This window comes from Pseudoliparis swirei, chromosome 18, assembly GCF_029220125.1.
Source record: "Pseudoliparis swirei isolate HS2019 ecotype Mariana Trench chromosome 18, NWPU_hadal_v1, whole genome shotgun sequence".
Classification (NCBI taxonomy): Eukaryota; Metazoa; Chordata; class Actinopteri; order Perciformes; family Liparidae; genus Pseudoliparis; species Pseudoliparis swirei.
In genome coordinates, this window is record NC_079405.1 from 12568847 (window position 1) to 12588620 (window position 19774).

The 19774-nt window shown below is 41.2% G+C and overlaps 4 protein-coding genes across 10 annotated transcripts; 2 read left to right on the forward strand and 2 right to left on the reverse strand.

Annotated features, from left to right (window-relative positions):
- Nucleotides 1-66: 66 nt before the first annotated feature.
- wdr82 (WD repeat domain 82) lies at nucleotides 67-6843 on the reverse strand. The gene is made up of 9 exons (XM_056436765.1): nucleotides 6494-6843; nucleotides 5767-5864; nucleotides 2610-2676; nucleotides 2412-2511; nucleotides 2165-2281; nucleotides 1930-2085; nucleotides 1562-1631; nucleotides 1271-1413; nucleotides 67-287 (listed from the first exon to the last, which is right to left on the reverse strand). The coding sequence occupies exons 1-9, from the start codon at nucleotides 6652-6654 to the stop codon at nucleotides 258-260; spliced, it is 942 nt and encodes a 313-aa protein (XP_056292740.1). The 5' UTR covers nucleotides 6655-6843; the 3' UTR covers nucleotides 67-257.
- Nucleotides 6844-6950: 107 nt separating this feature from the next.
- On the forward strand, nucleotides 6951-11367 carry glyctk (glycerate kinase). Of its 5 annotated transcripts, none has more exons than XM_056436751.1 (5): nucleotides 6951-7029; nucleotides 9000-9371; nucleotides 9459-9610; nucleotides 9702-9877; nucleotides 9955-11367. In XM_056436751.1, exons 2-5 carry the CDS (start codon nucleotides 9016-9018, stop codon nucleotides 10843-10845), a joined length of 1575 nt encoding a protein of 524 aa, XP_056292726.1. In that variant the 5' UTR covers nucleotides 6951-7029; nucleotides 9000-9015; the 3' UTR covers nucleotides 10846-11367. The 5 variants fall into 5 exon arrangements, with proteins under 5 accessions (XP_056292726.1, XP_056292727.1, XP_056292725.1 ...); XM_056436752.1 differs by lacking the exon at nucleotides 6951-7029 and adding an exon at nucleotides 7061-7161; XM_056436750.1 differs by lacking the exon at nucleotides 6951-7029 and adding an exon at nucleotides 7211-8591.
- Nucleotides 11368-11377: 10 nt separating this feature from the next.
- tcta (T cell leukemia translocation altered) lies at nucleotides 11378-13340 on the reverse strand. The gene is made up of 3 exons (XM_056436771.1): nucleotides 12997-13340; nucleotides 12856-12907; nucleotides 11378-12507 (listed from the first exon to the last, which is right to left on the reverse strand). Exons 1-3 carry the CDS (start codon nucleotides 13205-13207, stop codon nucleotides 12465-12467), a joined length of 306 nt encoding a protein of 101 aa, XP_056292746.1. The 5' UTR covers nucleotides 13208-13340; the 3' UTR covers nucleotides 11378-12464.
- Nucleotides 13341-13452: 112 nt separating this feature from the next.
- Nucleotides 13453-19653, forward strand: mon1bb (MON1 secretory trafficking family member Bb). Of its 3 annotated transcripts, XM_056436740.1 has the most exons (7): nucleotides 13453-13676; nucleotides 14063-14620; nucleotides 14720-14814; nucleotides 14906-15502; nucleotides 15921-16713; nucleotides 17387-17534; nucleotides 18104-19653. In XM_056436740.1, exons 2-7 carry the CDS (start codon nucleotides 14610-14612, stop codon nucleotides 18329-18331), a joined length of 1872 nt encoding a protein of 623 aa, XP_056292715.1. In that variant the 5' UTR covers nucleotides 13453-13676; nucleotides 14063-14609; the 3' UTR covers nucleotides 18332-19653. The 3 variants fall into 3 exon arrangements, with proteins under 3 accessions (XP_056292715.1, XP_056292717.1, XP_056292716.1); XM_056436742.1 differs by having other exon boundaries at nucleotides 13453-14505; XM_056436741.1 differs by having other exon boundaries at nucleotides 13454-14141.
- The last annotated feature ends 121 nt before the right edge of the window (nucleotides 19654-19774 follow it).

Sequence of the window (19774 nt, forward strand, 5' to 3'; positions counted from 1 at the left end):
TCATCGCATCTCTCTGTGACTTGTGTATAAACATATACACAATAATAAATTGACAAAACCAACATCTTACAAAGAAACAGTTTAATGTTAAATAGAAATATAAAAAAAGAATAGACAAATGATCTATTTCTGAACACTACTTATTTACAATTAGAATTTAACAGCAACAAATCGTGTGAACTGTACATTTGATGTGAGTGCTGAGCCCCGCTGCTCCCGTTGCCTCCAACAGAAGCTTCACCTTCACTTTGTCGTCCTCAGTCATCGATGGTCGGGAGCCAGAATGCCTGAAAAAGAAGAAAGTCTCAATGTTTCGTCGCATTACAACTATATTGTAATTACTGTTTTTTTGTGGGCACTCAGTGCTGCATAGTTTCACACTTAAAGTATGTAGATCTAATTTACGTTCATGTTGTCTTGCGCACATTTAGATACAAGAATCTGACAGCGGAAAACTGAAACGCTCACTCAAGTTGCATCACGTGTGTCCAGTTTCAGATGGGATTTTTTTAAAACAACAAGGGTGTAATAAAGCGATGAATAAGTTTGTTACGCCGATTGTTACTGTGAAAGGCTCCATTTAGTGACATCAGATTACACATTTATTGACACTTAATTATTATAAAACAACTTTGATGTCACGTTAAACCGCTATTCTCTGGGCCCCGGAGCTCCACCTAGTGGGAATGCGGATGTACAGCCAAAGGGATGGATTCAAATAAAACTTTATTTGTTCAGGAAATTGACAGAGCAAACTATTTTTAGAGTTAAATATGCTCAAGAATTCACACAAATAAAAATAAAAAGGACAGTAATTCAAACAAAGCATTATTTTGTTGACCAGAAACATTCGAGTACTGCCATGCCAATCTCAACACATCGTCACGCAGAGATAAACGTTAACTTTATGATGCTGCCTCAGACACAACATTTATTGTTTTTTTAAACAAAATAAGTGAGACAGGAGATCAACCTGCACCAATAAAAGCTCCAAAGTGTGTGGTGAGGAAATATGACCCCAAATACAGCATTAATTCTAGAATCACATCGTCTGCCAGTGATGTGTGAAGGTAAGGAACATATTTTTGGGGGGTATTCGGGTCGAACACAAATTTACAGACTAATTTAGATTTTATTTTTTTCTCATGTTGAATGTTTTGTTGATAAGATACAAAAGGCTGACCCCTTGAGTTTACTACTTAGTGCAGCTTCAAACGTAATCATAAAGGAATCTACTTGAGAAACGCTCCTTGTGCACAGCGCCACTCACCATGTTGGAGCAGGCACTCGCAAACGTCATGAACTTGGGGTTGAACTGCAGGCAGGTTATCGCTCCTGCGTGCTTCCCGTCTAATACAGCCACCTTCATGCCGCTCTCTGCATTCCACACGTGGATCTTTCCATCCTCAGAACCTGAAATACATGAACAAAACAAAAAGAAATATGCGATGAAAATTCTTCTATATTTGAATTCAAAATCGAATGACTTGTGGCTTTTAATGATTGTGATGAAACTTCTGAAGTGAAATAATGAATGAATTCGCAAAAGTGAGAAACTTACCGATCATTACAAACTGTGAATCCGGAGTGAATGACGCCTCCAGGGTTACACATTTACTGTTATTGTAGCCCTGTGGGGGAAATATACAGTCTGTATGAGCAATTATTTAATACATATTAGTACTGCAAAAGAGAACAATTTGTTTAAACGTTTTCAGATCCTCCTCATTTCATTAAAAAAAAACATGAATGACAACTCAAACACATTGGAAAGTGTCATTGAACAGTTGGGATTTGACTGTCAGGGTTTTCCAAATTTGTTATTTTCTCTGACACAATATCCTGACCGGTCGATGTAGATGTGACGTCCGTCTCTGTGTATGTTTTTCAAGCAATACATGTTTTCACACAGTGCGTTTCATCACTTACCCCAAAGGAATGTAGCACAGCACCCTTAAAAGCATCTAGGACACGAAGGGCTCCGCCATTTGTCGAAAGAAGAATGAGTTTTCCGTCATTGCTAAACTTGAGTCCTGTCCACTCGCACGTTCGGTCGTACTGAAGCTTGAAGGTTGCAAAAGGACCCTGTTGACGAGAGGTGCTGTGAATATTTGGCTCCCATTAAATTAAAGCTATTTTATTTAAAGTTCCTCATCCAACTTACTTTGTCAAAAGACCGCAGATCATAAAGTTTAACAATCTCTGAATTTATTCCTGCAGCAAAAATTAAACCCTCTGGATCAAAGGAACACACTGGCTTCCCCTGCAGGTGCATCAAACCCTAAAATTGACAGATGACAAGAGACTGTCAATATCAGCTATAGCCCATGTTTTTTTTTTTTTTACAATTTCACATTACATATTAATGCAACAACAGTGGATGTTCACCAAATTAAAAAAAACAGACTCACCTGGCAGTTAGGAGACCGCAAATCCCACAATCTGATCGTTTTATCCGACGAGCCAGAAATAAATGTGTCGTCCACAGGAGACATGGAGAGAGATGTGACTCTGGTTACACAAAAGAAGAAAACATGAGAACCAAGGAACTTCCAACTAAACACATTAAAATCAAGGTTCAAATATACCAGCATGAATCCAGTTCTCACCTTTTGTTATGCCCAGGAAAGTAGCGGATGTATTTGTTGTCATGAAGGGAAAGGTATCGGATGGTATCTTCAAGAAAAAAAACAGTATTACCATGTCAGACATCAAAACCTGGTCGTCAGCAGCAGCAAGAAACAAGCAGTTGATGACAGGCAGGTCTGATGAGTTGACTCGACCGTGGGCAAGGCAGTCAATTGTACAGTTAGCTCCTGTATGGGGCAGAATCACAGACCCTCAAACTGTACAAACAACTACCTCAGACCAAAGTGAGTAGTGTGTCCCGCAATCCAGCACCGGTCCATAGGAGTTGTGTACACCAGCAGACAAACCAGTATAACACTGTACCATAAAGCTCATAATGTAGCTAGAACAAGTCAAGACTAGACAATGTTAACAACTTAGATTAAAAAAAATATTGTGACATAATTTAAATGTTGTCTTCTTCTGTATTACATTTTCTGGATGTATTTGAAAGCTCTAGAAAAGTGATATGCACAACAATATTTCTACTTGTTTTGCGAGAGAGGGCGAGTGCAATCACTGGCACCGACAACTCAATGGCAACTCACTGGCAACTCACTGGCACCTCAGTGGCAAGTCTGTGGCAAGTGCCACAGACTTGCATAGATAATGTATTTTTTTAGACTTACTTACAATATGCAATACGATATTGCTGTACAATACTGCTGTACTATATTGAATATTGTTTTGCTACTACTACGTTTCACTTCGTAATATATAACACTTATATACCATGATATGTATAATGTACCCGCCTTTCTTTAATAATAAAAATATATAATTAATTTTTTTACCATGTCATACTGTTATACCTCCATGAAATTCTCCTTTGAGGAGATGCCACTGTTAGTCTAAAGTTTAAGCACTGGCACTCAGTGACACTTGCCAGCAGTTGCCAGCAGATGCCGCAGCTAGTCAAAAAGTGCCACGACTAGTTCAAAGGTGCCACAGCTAGTCAAAAAGTGCCACGACTAGTTCAAAGGTGCCAGCGGACGGAGGGTCGGCCAGGCGCGTCTGAGGCATGTCTGCGCATTGACGAGTCTGCGACGACTCAGTGACAAGCTTCACTGAAGTGCCCGGACAGCGGAATAAATCACTTTCATGATCACAGAATGGAGGAGCTGCGGTTTAGCTAGATAGATAGATAGCTAAAATAGCTAGATACACAGATGGATATATATATATATATATATATAGTCTTTTTGTAGACACTTACTTACAATATGCAATAAGATAGTGCTGTACATTACTGCTGTACTGTATTTAATATTGTTTTGCTACTACTACGTTTCACTTCGTAACCTATTACACTTATATACCATGATATTGTAACGTCATGGCACTGATGACACGGAGACGGGACGACGTTATTAATCCTCCCTTTATTAGGCATCCACCAACACAGACAGCGTGCTCCTCTCAGTTTAGCAGCTCGAACATCAACAACAACGGTTTCCGTCAACCACCCGTAACTTCCGTTTTCCGACAGGTTAACCCCGCCTCCCCTCTACTCCGCCAATCACAGGCACGCCCCCTCGACCAGCACGCACGGTGCCACACTGTGATTGACAGCCACTTCACAGGGTCGCTACAAAATGTATAATGTACCCACCTTTCTTTAATAATAATTTTAAAAAAAGATATATATATATATATAATTTATTGTTTTACCATGTCATACTGTTATACCGCCATGAAATTCTACTTTGAGGAGATGCCACTGTTAGTCTAAAGTGTAAGCACTGGCACTCAGTGACACTTGCCAGCAGTTGCCAGCAGATGCCACTACTAGTCAAAAAGTGGCACTACTAGTCAAAAAGTGCCACTACTAGTTAAAAAGTGCCACTACTAGTCAAAAAGTGCCAGCAGACGGAGGGTCGGCCGCAGTGACGAGTCTGCGACGATTTAGTGACAAGCTTCACTGAAGTGCCCGGACAGCGGAAGAAATCACTTTCATGATCACACAATGGAGGAGCTGCGGTTTAGCTAGATTGATAGATAGATAGATAGCTAAAATAGCTAGATACACAGATGGATATATATATATATATATAATTAGTGTCTTTTTGTAGACACTTACTTACAATATGCGATAGTGCTGTACATTACTGCTGTACTATATTTAATATTGTTTTGCTTCTACTACGTTTCACTTCGTAATATATTGTAGCGACCCTGTGAAGTGGCTGTCAATCAAAGTGTGGCACCGTGCGTGCTGGTCGAGGGGGCGTGCCTGTGATTGGCGGAGTAGAGGGGAGGCGGGGTTAACCTGTCGGAAAACGGGAGTTAAGGGTGGTTGACGGGAACCGTTGTTGTTGACGTTCGAGCTGCTAAGCTGAGAGGAACACGCTGTCTGTGTTGGTGGATGCCCAATAAAGGGAGGATTAATAACGTCGTCCCGTCTCATCAGTGCCATAACGTCCGAGACGTTACAATATCATGGTATATAAGTGTAATAGATTACGAAGTGAAACGTAGTAGTAGCAAAACAATATTAAATATAGTACAGCAGTAATGTACAGCACTATCTTATTGCATATTGTCAGTAGTGTCTAAAAGACACAAATTAATATATATATATATATATTAATTAGTGTCTTTTTTTATCTATATATATACACACACATCCATCTGTGTATCTAGCTATTTTAGCTATCTATCTAGCTAAACCGCAGCTCCTCCATTCTGTGATCATGAAAGTGATTTCTTCCGCTGTCCGGGCACTTCAGTGGAGCTTGTCACTGAGTCGTCGCAGACTCGTCACTGCGGCCGACCCTCCGTCTGCTGGCACTTTTTGACTAGCTGTGGCACTTTTTGACTAGTAGTGGCACTTTTTGACTAGTAGTGGCATCTGCTGGCAACTGCTGGCAAGTGCCGGCAAGTGCCACTGAGTAGCTGTGGCAACTACTGGCAAGTGCCACTGAGTGCCAGCGTCGCTAGGGGGATCTCGCCCCTACTGTGTTTTGCTCTGTACCCAATATTAACGACCACACATATTATATATCACATTATGATTTGGGACTAAGACACAGTGGGATATGTGATTCGTTGCTCATTATATCAACAGTATCATATTGGCCACAAACTGAAACGTCATACCAAACATAAACAATAAAAAGTATTTGTGCATCAACATACCATCGATTTTGTTGGAACTGTAGACAACAGTGTTTGCAGCATGTGTGTACCTGATCAGATCCACTCCGTACTTTTTACTATAGAGAGTCCTCTTAGGTCTGCCATAAATCATATAATGTGAAAGAGGGGAACAAATAATATGCATTATAATCATTGTACACTTTCAATACATGTTGAAAATAATGTAGTTTTTACTTGGTATGTCACAACTAAATACAAGCCTCGACGAACAGATTTTTTGTGCTTATTCACAAATCTTTATGTTCTGAATACTGACATTGTTTTGACTGCTGATCGGCAATATGAAGACAAGTGCTTTGAGCACCAACATTTAATGATCGGCTTTTTCCCAAATACTGGACGTTGCCTCATCGTTACAGTAGTATATATGCTGGCATACTACTAGATTATTTGATATATTGATAAACCTAGAAATCGAACCCTGCTAGGTTTATTTTGGAAACTCACAACATACCAAACCATAACGCTCATATATGATTGAAAAGCGTCACAATTTAAGATATTAACTCATTGGCATTTACTTCTATTACGAGATCAGCACATTGCCGTAACGTACGAGCGTTTCACGTAAGAGCACAGAAACTGACATTGTACGTCTCATTCAGCCGCTCTGGGGCGCAGAGCAGCAGGCCCCGCTAGCTAGCTAGCGTAGCGAGGAGCTAACGTCAAAAAACAACAGAACAAAACGAACAAAACACGCTCTTACTTTCCCTCTTGACAGTCGTACAAGACTAAGGAGTCGTCGTCGCTGCTGGAAATAATAGATTCTCCGTTTGAACTGAAATCAAAACAGTTAATTGTGTCTGAGTTTTCCCGGAACACCTTAGCAACTCTGAAGCTCCGCAGCACATTGTCCGTCAGCTTCATTGTGGCCTCTGTGTCTGAGGGGACGCAGGCCCTCTGGTTACTTTAAATCGGCTTACAGATGTCACGTAATTTAATTCAGATTTATGGATATGACCTACAATTGTGCTAACGGTTCTTTTAAAGAAGTATAATTCAAAAACAGCGACGAAATCCCGCCTGCGATACTTCTGATCGTGGGGAGTGGGGAGGGAGGGAAAACCAAGCACCGCTTTCGTCACGGTGGTGACGCGCAACATATCGCCTGACACGCGCATTGGTAGAAAATTGCGCCGTGTAAAAACGAGGATGGTAGTTATCGCGATATTTGAATACCTGGCACCGAAGTATAAACAATATTAGTGAATTTACATTTATCTACGGATCCATAAAGTCAAGGTATGTGACATGTCGTCATTATCGTGTGTATACAAGTTATTGTCGTGTTGGACTCACAGAGGTTGAGGATAAAGAAAATAAGGCAGTTTGGAGTAGATCGGCAGAAGGGAGGAGACTCCGCTGTTATTCCGTGTAAGTATATCGAGAGAAATGCAAAACAACAACAACAACAACAATAGAGTCGTATGCGCATTGGGCACACATACCTGGCACATTAAGGGGATTCTGAAATATTATTTTACTGTTATCATCCGTTCGATAATGTTCACTTTCCCATCATGTGTCGGCAACCATTTTAACATTTAAACATATAGGCTATATATGTTCCTCACGGTGACATAGATTTGTAGCACAGTAAAAAGTAGTACATGTTAAGTAGCTTTATACATATTAAAGTCAACAATTGTATTTCTTGAAGTCTAATGCGAACAAATAATTGAAATGAGGTACAATTACATTTAACCAATAGTGTGTTCAAGGCAGGCCCAGGTGATCATTTATAATCACGGTAGCCTATATGTAATTATGTTTACATTAATATGTAGGTTATCATGATATAATGCAGTTTCTATCCACACATTTTCAATCAGAAGGGCCTGTCTGACTTTGGCTTATCTGTCTGCCAAATAAAAGTACTTCACATTGGTGCAAAAGTCAAATCAAAATCCAATATTGCTATAAATAGCAGCCCTTGCAACATTGCCCATAATAGCCTCATACAACCAGATATGTCAAATCACCCACCCCCAGTGGGCAATGTGCTGTTTATTATGAGCTGTGCTGATCTAATAATTTACAAAACAGTTTTTATTCTTCATTCTCAAAATATTCTTTTCTGCGTGGTGACATGTCATACTCTTCTTTTGTTCTGTTGTATTATTATTATTATTGAATAAGCAGAACAAACACTCAAAAGGCAGCTTTCCAACATACTTCAATCTGTGTCAAGGTCCACCTCGCATTGGCTCAGTGCCAATATTTTTGCATAAAATATAATTTGCTTGCCTTTTCTACTATCGAGAATAAGGCGAAGTTCAGGTCTCACAAAAAAATTGTGCACGCTTGTACCTTTACAAACGTTATGAATTCACATTCAAACAAAAAAAACGTGTAACCACTCTGCACATGAATTCAACGTATAGTTTTGGGTTTTGTACCCTTTGAATATGCTGCAGCACGAATAGCTCCAAAGTCTGTCAGATAGGCTACTAACCTTCTGAAACAACAACTGATAAATGCACAGCTGTGAGACCAGTGGTTGGATGTGTCCTGTGGAGCATCAGGTCAATCATTACACACAGGGTACACAACTCCAGTCAGTCTCTGGTCAGATTTCTGCTCCGCCTGACTGCTGAGCTGGAGGGCATATCACAGGCTTCCACAGGCTTTATATTTCAGTTACAACCTTCAGGTAGGCCACCTCATGGGTCTTTAGAAAGCTCAGTTTTACCGGGAAATATGCAACTGGCTTAGAATAACAGTTATTATCTACATATGGTTTTGGTTGTTTTAAACACAAAGGGTAGGCAATAGTCTGAACACGTTGTTTTCAGCCTTTAAAAGTAAGCTAACAAGCGGCACATGCACACATTATTCATTCAGTGAGTAGAATATGAACACAACAGCAACACACTTTTAAACTTCTTAACTCTAGATTTAAGATCAGAGCTGCCAATCCATCTGAGAACTGTACAGCTTATTAACTTGATGTATAATACACTGTTACATTATAAGATACAGATCTCTTGTGTTTGCCTTCATTTACTACAATGCTTTAAATGTCACTGGCATTTAAATCTTCAATGCATCGTGCTTATAATTAAAGTTTCGCAATTACCTCACTTTGATATAATTTGATGATATCAACTTTTCAACAGTATTCCCGACACCATGGTTATATTAAAAGTGGTCTTTTAAACATGTTTTGGTGGGAACTGTATAAACGACTCAATATGACTTTTTGATTTCAGACCCACTGAACTGTCCATGGCCCGTGTTCTTTCCCTGTTTCGGCCTCAGCCTTTTCTGGTCCACGTGAGCAGGAGAAAAGACATTCTGTGCAAAATGTCAATGGACTCACGGGCACGCAAGGTGTTTGCAGCCGCGGTGGAAGCTGTGCAGCCAGACGTAGTGGTCAGGCAGAGCATAGAGCGCAGAGAGGACTCAGTCATTATCAGTGGTCAGAAGTTCACACTTAAGCACAACGTGCACTTGGTTGGTTTTGGAAAAGCTGTACTGGGTATGGCTGCTGAGGCAGAGAGGATTATGGGGGATCATTTGGTAAAAGGAGTAATAAGCGTGCCACATGGGATTCAGCAGACATTACAGCAGCATGGAAAGAAGTAAGCAAAAGCCTTAGTATGTAAACAACTTGAAGTATTGCACAAAAATAAGATTAAGCATAATAACATGTCTCACTTCCATCCCAGTCATCTTTTGTTGAAAGAAAACAGTCGCATCAAAGTGATGGAGGGAGCGAAACACAACTTGCCTGACAGTGATGCCCATAATGCAGCGGAAGGGATCAAGCAGTTAGCCAGTGAACTGACGGAGAACGACCTGCTACTTGTACTGATTTCAGGTTTAAAAAATTATATATATATATATTATTGTTTATTTTCCCTTATGCCTTTAAATGTAAATCTCTAACACAAGGTGATGAAAATGTTTAGGTGGAGGCTCGGCGCTCTTACCTGCTCCCATCCCACCAATCTCGCTGCAAGAGAAACAGGATGTCACCCGCAAACTTGCAGGTGCCGGCGCCACTATTCAAGAGCTGAACACCGTGCGGCGGGCCCTTTCCGTTTTAAAGGGTGGAGGGCTCGCTCATTGTGCTCACCCAGCCCAGGTAACATACTTCTTCTTGAATTGGATTATTATTGCAATGATATTTTAAATATCACCCCTCATATCAATTCTTCACAGGTGGTTTCACTGATATTGTCCGATGTAATTGGAGACCCTCTGGACTTGATAGCCAGTGGCCCCACCGTGTGGAGTGAAGTGCGGCCTGAAGAAGTGTCATCAGTCCTTGAACGTTACAAGCTGTTGAACTGCCTACCAGCCTCAGTAAAGGAAGTTCTTGGTAAACCAATGCCAACGTGGAGAGATAATAAAGGCGAATCCAATACATCAGGACGTGTTCTCAATACTGTGATTGGCTCCAACAGTGTTGCCCTCCAATGGGCAGGTCGCCGTGCTCGGGAGTTAGGTTTCCGCCCTCTTGTGCTGGCCCCAGGAGTGTGTGGCGATGTGAGGTCGGTCTCCCGACTCTACGGCCTCCTGGCTAGCTTTGCCTGTTCTCGAGAAGAACCTCCTCCAGAGGTTGCCGCTGAGCTGCTAAGGCTGGGGCCCGAAGTAGGTGTGGAGAGCTGGGACCTCTGCCGTACCATGCAGGTCTTGGAAGAAGGGCGTACAGAAGGATGGGGTTCCACGTGTCTGTTAGCCGGAGGTGAGCCCACCGTGGAGCTGACAGGCACGGGTCGAGGTGGTCGGAACCAGGAGCTGGCTCTGCGAGTTGGACTGGAGCTGAGAGGCATGAAGCTTCCGCCTAATGGTCCCGTCTTCCTGAGTGGTGGAACTGATGGTCAAGATGGACCCACTGAGGCAGCAGGGGCCATCACTGATGGTGGATTGTATGAAGAGGCACAAGCACAGGGACTGGACATCAACAGCTTCCTTACCAACAATGATTCGTACACTTTTTTTACACGTCTTTCTGCTGGGCAGCGTTTACTTGTACCTGGCCTAACCTGCACCAATGTGATGGATGTGCACATGCTACTTATTCCACCCATTCCCATGAACATGAGATAATTTGAAACTCATAAAATAAAAGGGTCTTGGTCAAGCAGATCTGGATGAATAAATTACTTAATTGTTCTATTTGACTTGGTATTGTGGGACGTGCTTTTTTGTTCAACTATCTACTTGAAAGCAAGACTGGTATTGCTATATTACATTCTAACAACCACAGAATAAATGTCAGCAGTATTGTTATCAGCTTTACGGTTATAGGCGGAAAAACAAGTTTAGGAAGTGATTTTACTGACAACTTTTTTTTTTAAACTCAACAATATTTTTACAAACCAGCTTTTGTAACTAAAGGCATTTAAAACATCAGTATTTATAAACACAGCAAATTTAATATCAATCAAGCTCTTTACACAAACCATGCCCTATTATCTTTGCTGCTGGCCTCTCTGAGTTTGTTGTTCAGTTCAGGACTCTATATCATAATATTTCAGTAAATGCACTGCAATACATTTTCATGTACCAACTGGTCTTTGCCATTATAATTGTTGTCACATGTATATAAATGATTGGAATATGACTCATTCAGCGCCTCTTTGATTTATTCAAATGTTATTTTATTTGACTATTAACTACGCTTTTGAAAAACATTAACAGAAAAAAATAATCTCAAAATGAAACAAGTTGAAGAGCACACATACTGTATGTAAAAAGGATAAACCCTCAATTAATGAGGCAGTTTAGGCAGCAATTACGGCTTTGAATCTACCCAATATGGATAGGCCGGTTTCAGCCTTGCAAATCTGAATATTTTAAAAACTGTACAAGCACCTTAAACTGAGATGGGGACAGAGTGGACAGCGATCTTCATGTCCGTTTGCTTCAAATTCTGAATTGAACTGAGTTGTGGTCACTGAGTTGATCTCCACAGTACATATACATTGTTATTCTTAAGCAATTATTAACTTTACCCCCCTGTAGTGCCTCTCTCGTTAAAATGCAGTGCCTTGTAATTATTTTGTAGAATTGTCCTAACTTTTACTTTGTTGTTAATTCTTGAAAAAAAAGCAAAAGGACAAGGAGGTGAACACTCATATCAGTCCCAATATATCTATTTATGTCTCACATTGAGTTCACACAATGTTCCTTGAATATTTTGAGAAACACTGGTTAACAATTCTTTCAAAAATCATGGAAGATGTAAACTTGCTTTTTGTGGATCTGTATTCCCACAGACTTGAACAAATCTAGTCGTGTGTTCCTTCCATACATCATTCAAATCAATTATTTTTCTTATGGTCAGAATGGAGAGTTTTATGTCTGCTTACTATCGTCAGTGTCCTGAAAGCACACTAATTTCACAAATAAACCTATCATTTGTCACATTTGTAGAACTTTGAATAAAGAAACAAGTTGAACAATGTAAGTATCCAGAGTAATATTCCTATCGATGACTAATGCCGACAAGCCAAAATAAATATCTCACAGCACAATGTAGTTGATAAAGTGGATCAGTGTGACACTTGTAGTTTGCAAAACAGATGAGTTTCTATGCAGTTGCCAGAAAGTGCATCCATGAACGCACTGAAGATGCTTCATTATCAGCCAACTTTAAAGGTGCGTTTACTGTGTCTCACTGCAGTCCAGCTGTCACTTGGATAAAGTCCAACACCATTGTCCTGTTAATCTCGGTGAGTCTTTGGGGCATCTCCTGCTTTGCTTTCCCTGCAAGAACAACACAACGTAATCCAAACAAAACACTTTTAGAAACCATAACTGTAAGATAATTTAAGTGTGACAAAACATCTACAAACCTATAGTATACACTTACTTATCCCACCACCATCAATTATATGTTGGAAATAAATGCTGCAGCTTCAGTTGAGAGGACACAATTATACGTTATGCATTCAACTCCAGCCAGTCTGGAGATTCTCACTCCATCAGGAAAAAAATCCAAGGCAAAGATCCTAAAACTAGCTTTCACACTGATTGAGCCTCCTCCAGTTGAACCAGACTGTGTGAGGAGGATTATCTACCCGTTTGAAGCGACATGGACGATCGTAAACTTACCATCCGCTCAGGTGGGGTGAAGTGTCCGGCGTGCCTCCGTTCTGTCCGGTCCCTGAACATCAACACCAACAGAGATGAAGCCAACAGGGCGAGCACTGGTTTATAGCAAGTGATGCGGAGATACGGTCGAAGAAAACTCACCTTGTCGATTATACATATCGTTGACTGTGTTCCCGTAGATTTTCCATGCAAAGTGAATCGCGACAAGACTTAAAATCAACCAGCCGAGTAAGATTTTGAATATGGAAACTCTCATGTCGTTGGCGAGCCAGTCGTCAACAAATTCAGACAGGAACGACAGGAAGCTGTCCGCGATGCGGGAGAAAAACTCGAAATCCCACGGTTCCTCCATAACGACCGGTAATTCAGCTTAGGTTACGTGATATCAATATGGTCAACTCTTCATCCGATGGACATCGCTTCCCCTCGGTAACGTTAGCGTACGACATCCAGAAATGATCCCGCCGTCGCCATCTTTACGTTGTTTGTATGGCGATGAATGAGGAATCGGACATGACGTAACGCTGGGTTACGTTGTGCTTCCACGCTATGGTCAACAACACCCTTCATAGACATGGGAGGACTGTCTTATATTTCTTCTTGAGCTAAACTGCACATTATATTATGGATCTGCAGTAGTATTTTGGGAATGGTTGGCCAGCGCGACGCTTATTACGTTTAGCTTAAATCCTGCATCAGCCAGTACAGCTTGAACATGTTATATTTAAACGTTCGTGTCGCCCCTGACCAACATAGTATCTTCACGAACATACAAGGCACAGTACAGATACAACACGCTTCTGGATAAGATGTGAAATAACGTATGTTTTCTTCTTCTCGTAGAGAGCTGTGAGACCACACTGAGCAGCGTACGGACAGCAGATGGCACACATATGGCTAATTAACTGCTACGTTAGTTGTCATCAAAAGAAGAACATGACGTCATTCCTGTTTCATAGTTTTATTATATAAAGAAACACGAGCCATACATGTCGACTTAAAACCGCTGAAACATTCTAAACACATTGTATATTTAGCGTATCCAGCTAAACTGTAAGTTGCGTTGCTATCTGGAACATGACATGAGAGGGCGGGGCTAGCCGTGGCCACCGAGTCCACTGATTGGTCAGTTTAGCTTGTCAGGAGAGATTCCGGATGTCTGCTGTCGTAAGAGGAACGTTTGTTTTCTGCTTCTCATTCTTGACAGTTTGTTTGCTGCCGGGTTGCTGATGAAAGTTGATGCAGTGAATTAGATGTGCAACCCTGCGTTTTGACGGTACAACATCGTAAGTGTCGTTCTTTGTCTTTATCTCTCTAGTTTTAGCTGACCACGATTTATTGCAAGCTTACTGTTAAGTCGAGGCCATGACATCTATCTGTGTGTGTGTCGCTTGCTAGCAGTCAATGTTAGCAATGTAACTGCCGCCGGCATTTACTGAGTTGCAACGGAATTCACAGTCAAATGTGTATCAGGGTGAAACGGTAAGCTTTTTTGAGGTGATCAAGTTAGCTTCATAAGTAAATCAAGCTATTATAAACGTTAATTAGTTCCTGAGTTGTGGCGGGGTCAAATACTTTCGTCTTTCTGTCCTATCGACGGTCGATCCGCCAAACTGCTGGAAGTTGATTCAGTGTTACATTCCGGAGTCGGTATGCTATCTTGGAGTTGTAATTCCCTGTAACCAGTTTTCTTCTATAATCATGTGACCTGACCACTGGTCCAGAATAAGTGCTCCTATTCATAAGATAATGTGATGCCTGCAAGGTACGACCACCGACATACATTCGGCATCAAGCTGTTTTTTTAGAAATTGTTAGGTTGATGTATTTGTGTCTTTTTGTTTTTATTTGTTTTAATCTGCAGAGACTGGGATGGTATCATGGAGAGAGACACTGATCAAGAAGGAGAGGCACAGGGAGTGAATATTTGTGACTCACCTCGTGAGAGCAATCGACCTGGTAAATGATTTAATCTTTCTTTGCATCTATTCACATTTTAGCTTACTCTTTATCATATATTTCATAATGATTATTTTTTGTATAATTTTAGCTGACACCTTGGCGACGTCTCTCTCCCTCTTGGGGAATCACATGTTTCCTTATCCCGTGGAGGGAAACGACAGCAGTACTGTTGACAAACAGGAGCCTGCAGATTCAATCCTGTCAGATGTTACAGCAGAGGAGAAGAGTCTGGATGCAGAGCACCTGTCTGACCAGGTAACAAAGCTGGAGATTGAGGAGACAGAGAACTCTGAGTGTCAGAACAATGCGTCTTCACCGACGCTCGACAAAGAAACCGAGGATGCTGCCACTGACGATGACCGGCACGACTCTGGGGAGTTTGTCGTTACAATGCTGGCGAAGGCCAAGCTGGAGGAGCAAGGAATAGGTGTGAAGGGAAGGTCATCCCCCTTGTTGGAGGCGGGCATCCAGGAAACTCCTGCTTTCATATCTCACCGTGATGAGGATGTGACAGCTGAAAGCTGGCGGCAGCATAGGAAGCATGTTTTTGTGTTGAGTGAAGCAGGCAAACCCATCTATTCCCGATACGGCAGTGAAGAGGCTCTTTCATCGACAATGGGAGTCATGATGGCGCTGGTTTCCTTTGTTCAAAGTGGAGATAACATCATCCGCTCAGTCTATTCAGGTGAGAGCATAATTTGGATTTTTTTGACCACAAAAATGTTGTAAATGTAATTCTCTAATTACTTAAATAAGATCAAGTGAAGAACACTCAGAATTGTGTATTGTGGAGGAGAAGCCAGTAAATGTGGCCGCAGTGGTTCTGGTTTACCGAAGAAAACAAATTAGTTAATACGAAATGACAAAGTGCTGCTTCATTAAGAAATACAATGAGCAAGGGGAGGTTTTTACAGAATTGTTTTCACATTCACTTTAGATTTATTTGAAGTACGTTTCTTTTAGATGTACACTCATTTCAAAGTTGACAACACGTGCAATATTTTTTAGTGCGTGCTGTTGCTCGCTAGGGGCATTGTTAGTAGACAATGGTGCTTCCAGTATTATCCTTTATGTTTTATGATGTCTTTTCTTCCTTCCATCAGAGGAGCACATCGTGGTGTTCTTACAGAAAGGGCCCCTAGTGCTGGTGTGTGTCTCTAGCAGTCGTCAGACTGAGCAGCAGCTGCGTGGAGAGCTCCTCTATGTGTACTACCAGATCATCAGCATGCTCACCCAGGCCAGTATCTCCCGCATCTTTGAACACAAGAAAAACTACGACCTGAGGAGACTCCTGGCGGGCTCAGAGAAGATCCTGGACGGTCTTCTCAACCTCGTCGATTCTGACCCCAGCTTCCTGCTAGCAGCAGTTCACTGCTTGCCCGTAGCTTGCTCTCTCAGGGACTCTCTCAGCCAGATCCTGCTGAAAGCAATCACCCCCAATCTGGTGTTCTCCATCCTCATTGCCAGGAACCAGCTGCTCACCATTGTCCAAGAAAAGACAGTCATCGAGGACGCCAGGCTGGAGCCCGCTGATGTCCACCTCCTGCTCAACCTAATTGGAGCTTCCTCTGCCTTTCAGGCTGGAGAGATCTGGACTCCCATCTGCCTCCCCCTCTTTAATCCTGACTGTTACTTTTATGCTTACATTTCTTACCTGGACCCTCCAGAATGCACTGTTTGCTTGCTGCTGCTCTCGACAGACAAGGAGGCTTTCTACGCTGTAGCCGACTGCAAGAGGAGGATAGAGGAGGCCATGACGGCTCAGAACTCCCTGAGCCTCATAGCCAAAGTCCAGTCATACAGCGTGAGCCAGGTGGGCGTCTCAGACCTCAGACACTTCATGTACAAGCCCTTTGACGTGCCAGACAACTACCGCCAACTAACTCAGTTCACCAGGTGTGTTTGTGTGTGTGTGTTTGTGTCTGTTATTCTCTGAGCAGAGATATTTTAGCCTAAAATTAAGAAAGCAATTCAATTTGTGCGCTTTTGTAAAACATTCTAACACAAATTGCACTGCATGTTTTGTTTTTATATGTGTCTGAGATATAACATTTCCTTAGTCTCAAGAAGTGTAAATACCTTGGAGAAGAGAAAGCATGAAAGCCCATTTCCTCTATTAAGAAAATATAGCTTAGTGTGGTTAGTGTTTAACAAGGAAAGTGCCCTGTTCAGAATACACTTTTTTTTTAATGAGCTTCCAATCACAAGAGCACAGACAAATAAAAAAAAGTTAAAATTGCCAAATTACTCCACTTATCTCTCCATGAGCTAAACTGAAAGTATTGGGTGCTTTATTACATACGCCAGCAGCCAAGAAAAACCCTGACAATGAAAGTGAAATCATATAAATGATCACATTCACTATCATTAAGCGTGCTGAATGATAATACACATTTTATTTACGTGGCTCAGAATAAAGTTACATCGAGCAAAAAGATGGTTTTGTTCGTCGGTGCATCTTTGTCTCATCAGTACACTATAGCACTGTACATCACTCTTATCTTTGATTAGGTGGGAACTCTGTATGCCTTCCCTGTCTGTAACCTGTATAATGTGTTGTTGCATACAGCCCAGAGATGGAGGCGCCATACAGCAGTGAAGAGGAAAAAATGAGACTGCTGGACCTTTATCGTTATATGCACAACCGCATCCACAGCAACTCGAGACCCCTCAAGCTCATCTACCATGTCGCTGAGAGGGAAACTCTGCTGGCCTGGGTTTGTTATGCGCTTGATAAATGATCACTGTTACTACATACAACTTGCTCAGAGTACTGTCACGCCATGTATTCAGATATCTTTATATTAAGTGTCTGTCTTGGAAATACATCTGTTTGCCAGATGTGGTTTTACTGGGGGTTGTGTGCTGGAATATTTCTTGACTGAGCACAGTGACTATATGTAGATAGTCTGTTAAATAGTGAGCTTTAGGAGTGCTACTATGTGGATTTTAACCTTCGGACAGAGCAGAATTAATAATAAGTAAAAACGAATGGATAAGAAGAATCTGTCAAATGTGTATTTATAGGAGTGGACGAATCTATATGATCTTGTCCTGCATGACTATGAAACACTGAGGCATGCATGGGGCACACTGGGCCCAGGTGTGTCTGCAGCCTCATATTAAATGACTAGATTTTAGACTTCTTCAGACTTCTCATCTAACTCAGGAAAAAACAAAAAGAAGCAAAGGAGAGTATTTCCCCAAAATGTCAAAAGATTGAGTGCCAGATTGTTTCAGTTTGCTATAATAACGCTTGAACTGTGCATTTTCCTCTCTGCTGTAGGTCACAAGTAAGTTTGAGCTGTACACCTGCTTCAGTCCTCTGGTGACGAAGGCCTGTGCTATTACTGCTATCACTAAGCTGCTACGGTGGATTAAAAAGGAGGAGGACCGTCTATTCATCAGATATCCACCAAAGTATTCAACCACCCCAAACCCCAGCAAGAGCTCTCGGGGCGGGAAATCTGACCAGCAAGACTCCACAGATAACGGCTTCTTATCTCTTCTATAGGACTCTCTTAGCGCTCAGCCTCATTCAACAATAGTTTGTACACTGGTTCCAAGATATTTTTGGACCCCCTTTTGACTCTTGTTGGACTTGACAGACATTGACTTCTGGAATCCCTACAACACTACTGTTTTACACTATTTAAGAAGGAATGAACTCTTTAAAACTAGTAGTATTTCCTTACCGTAGCTAGAAAGCATGTCATTGGTTCACTGCTTTCCATCAGAAACAGTCAGGGCAAAACAGCGTTAGTACGTTTTAAATCGAACTGTGGTAGAAAATAATTGCAATGGTATTTAAATGTGTGTTTTTATATTATTTTATTACTGTAACAAGAAGGAAGATTTCCTCACGGACAGTGAATGTATCACAGAGATGACGGTACATTCACATGCTATAACTATTCATGACAGTAAGTTAAGACGAGGTGTGAAATGCCCTTTCTCAGATTAGTTCTTTGATTTCTTTCATGGAACAAAAACATCTCGCTGTTACAAAACAGGATATGCAAGAAATGAATGTATGTTGACCTTATGGGCTTAACACGAACTGGAATAACCAGAACAGGGATGGGCCGTCACACGGGGCCAAGAACCGGCCTCGGTGAATGTGGCGGCTCATCCCTGGGACGGAACTTGAAAACTTGCCGTTTCATATCCCGCTCATGTTTCTCTATCAAATTGAAATAATCATCTTTCATTCATGCTACATTGTGTGCAGAAAACAAGTCGTAAATCCCAGCGCGTTACACCGGATCTCTTTACATGATCGTCATTCTTCGTGTTGTCATCCAGTTAAGCTAAGAAGACGCCGCTAAGCTCACCAAGTGTTTCTCTGCAGGTACTTCCAGTACGATTATCAGTCGACACTTGATGTAGTGATTTCGGGCGACTCATTATTTTTGGATAATAGTTTTGTAATAATTGTCTATAAACAGTAGCATCATCCTTGTGTCCTTTAGTGGAATTATTCTGTCAATTAAAGTCGTAAGAGTATGTCTATAGTATTATGAAATAAATCCCAGGTTGCACAGATCTACACTTCTGATTAATTAGAGAAGTTTGTTGTGAATGAGCTTCATTTATAACCAACCACAACATTTTTGAAATATTTTCATATGAGTTTCTTGGGCTACTTAATTTGGTACTAATTATGAATAAAGGAAAAACAGACAGTTGGTAGACCGCCAGTTAATTGCTTGAGTTATTTCTTCTTTTCTTAAGTGCATGGCAGGTGAGCTTTGGATGCAATTATGGGAAATGTATTTAAAAAGGTGATCATTCAGTTCTACAAATATGAAGAATAAAGTTTCCAACAGCAAATGAGTAATGAGTGAATATTTACTTGTATTTCTGAAAAAGTTATACTCTAATTAGTCCCATATTTCATCGTTATTTTCCTGGAAACGTCGAACATTATTGGGGGACCCATAAAATCAAGCATTAA

What these genes read in the sequence shown, in the direction of transcription:
- wdr82 (XM_056436765.1), bottom strand. Translation starts at nt 6,654, where the DNA reads ATGAAGCTGACGGACAATGTGCTGCGGAGCTTCAGAGTTGCTAAGGTG. An exon ending in TACGACTGTCAAGAGGGAAA is followed by an intron (nt 5,865 to 6,493) that starts GTAAGAGCGTGT and finishes GATTTATGGCAG; the next exon opens with ACCTAAGAGGACTCTCTATA. An exon ending in CGAGTGCCTGCTCCAACATG is followed by an intron (nt 288 to 1,270) that starts GTGAGTGGCGCT and finishes CTTCTTTTTCAG; the next exon opens with GCATTCTGGCTCCCGACCAT.
- glyctk (XM_056436751.1), top strand. Translation starts at nt 9,016, where the DNA reads ATGGCCCGTGTTCTTTCCCTGTTTCGGCCTCAGCCTTTTCTGGTCCAC. An exon ending in TTACAGCAGCATGGAAAGAA is followed by an intron (nt 9,372 to 9,458) that starts GTAAGCAAAAGC and finishes CTTCCATCCCAG; the next exon opens with TCATCTTTTGTTGAAAGAAA. An exon ending in ATTGTGCTCACCCAGCCCAG is followed by an intron (nt 9,878 to 9,954) that starts GTAACATACTTC and finishes AATTCTTCACAG; the next exon opens with GTGGTTTCACTGATATTGTC.
- tcta (XM_056436771.1), bottom strand. Translation starts at nt 13,207, where the DNA reads ATGGAGGAACCGTGGGATTTCGAGTTTTTCTCCCGCATCGCGGACAGC. An exon ending in CGATATGTATAATCGACAAG is followed by an intron (nt 12,908 to 12,996) that starts GTGAGTTTTCTT and finishes GTTGATGTTCAG; the next exon opens with GGACCGGACAGAACGGAGGC. An exon ending in TCACCCCACCTGAGCGGATG is followed by an intron (nt 12,508 to 12,855) that starts GTAAGTTTACGA and finishes TTGTTCTTGCAG; the next exon opens with GGAAAGCAAAGCAGGAGATG.
- mon1bb (XM_056436740.1), top strand. An exon ending in CATCCGCTCAGTCTATTCAG is followed by an intron (nt 15,503 to 15,920) that starts GTGAGAGCATAA and finishes TCCTTCCATCAG; the next exon opens with AGGAGCACATCGTGGTGTTC. An exon ending in GGGAAACTCTGCTGGCCTGG is followed by an intron (nt 17,535 to 18,103) that starts GTTTGTTATGCG and finishes TCTCTGCTGTAG; the next exon opens with GTCACAAGTAAGTTTGAGCT.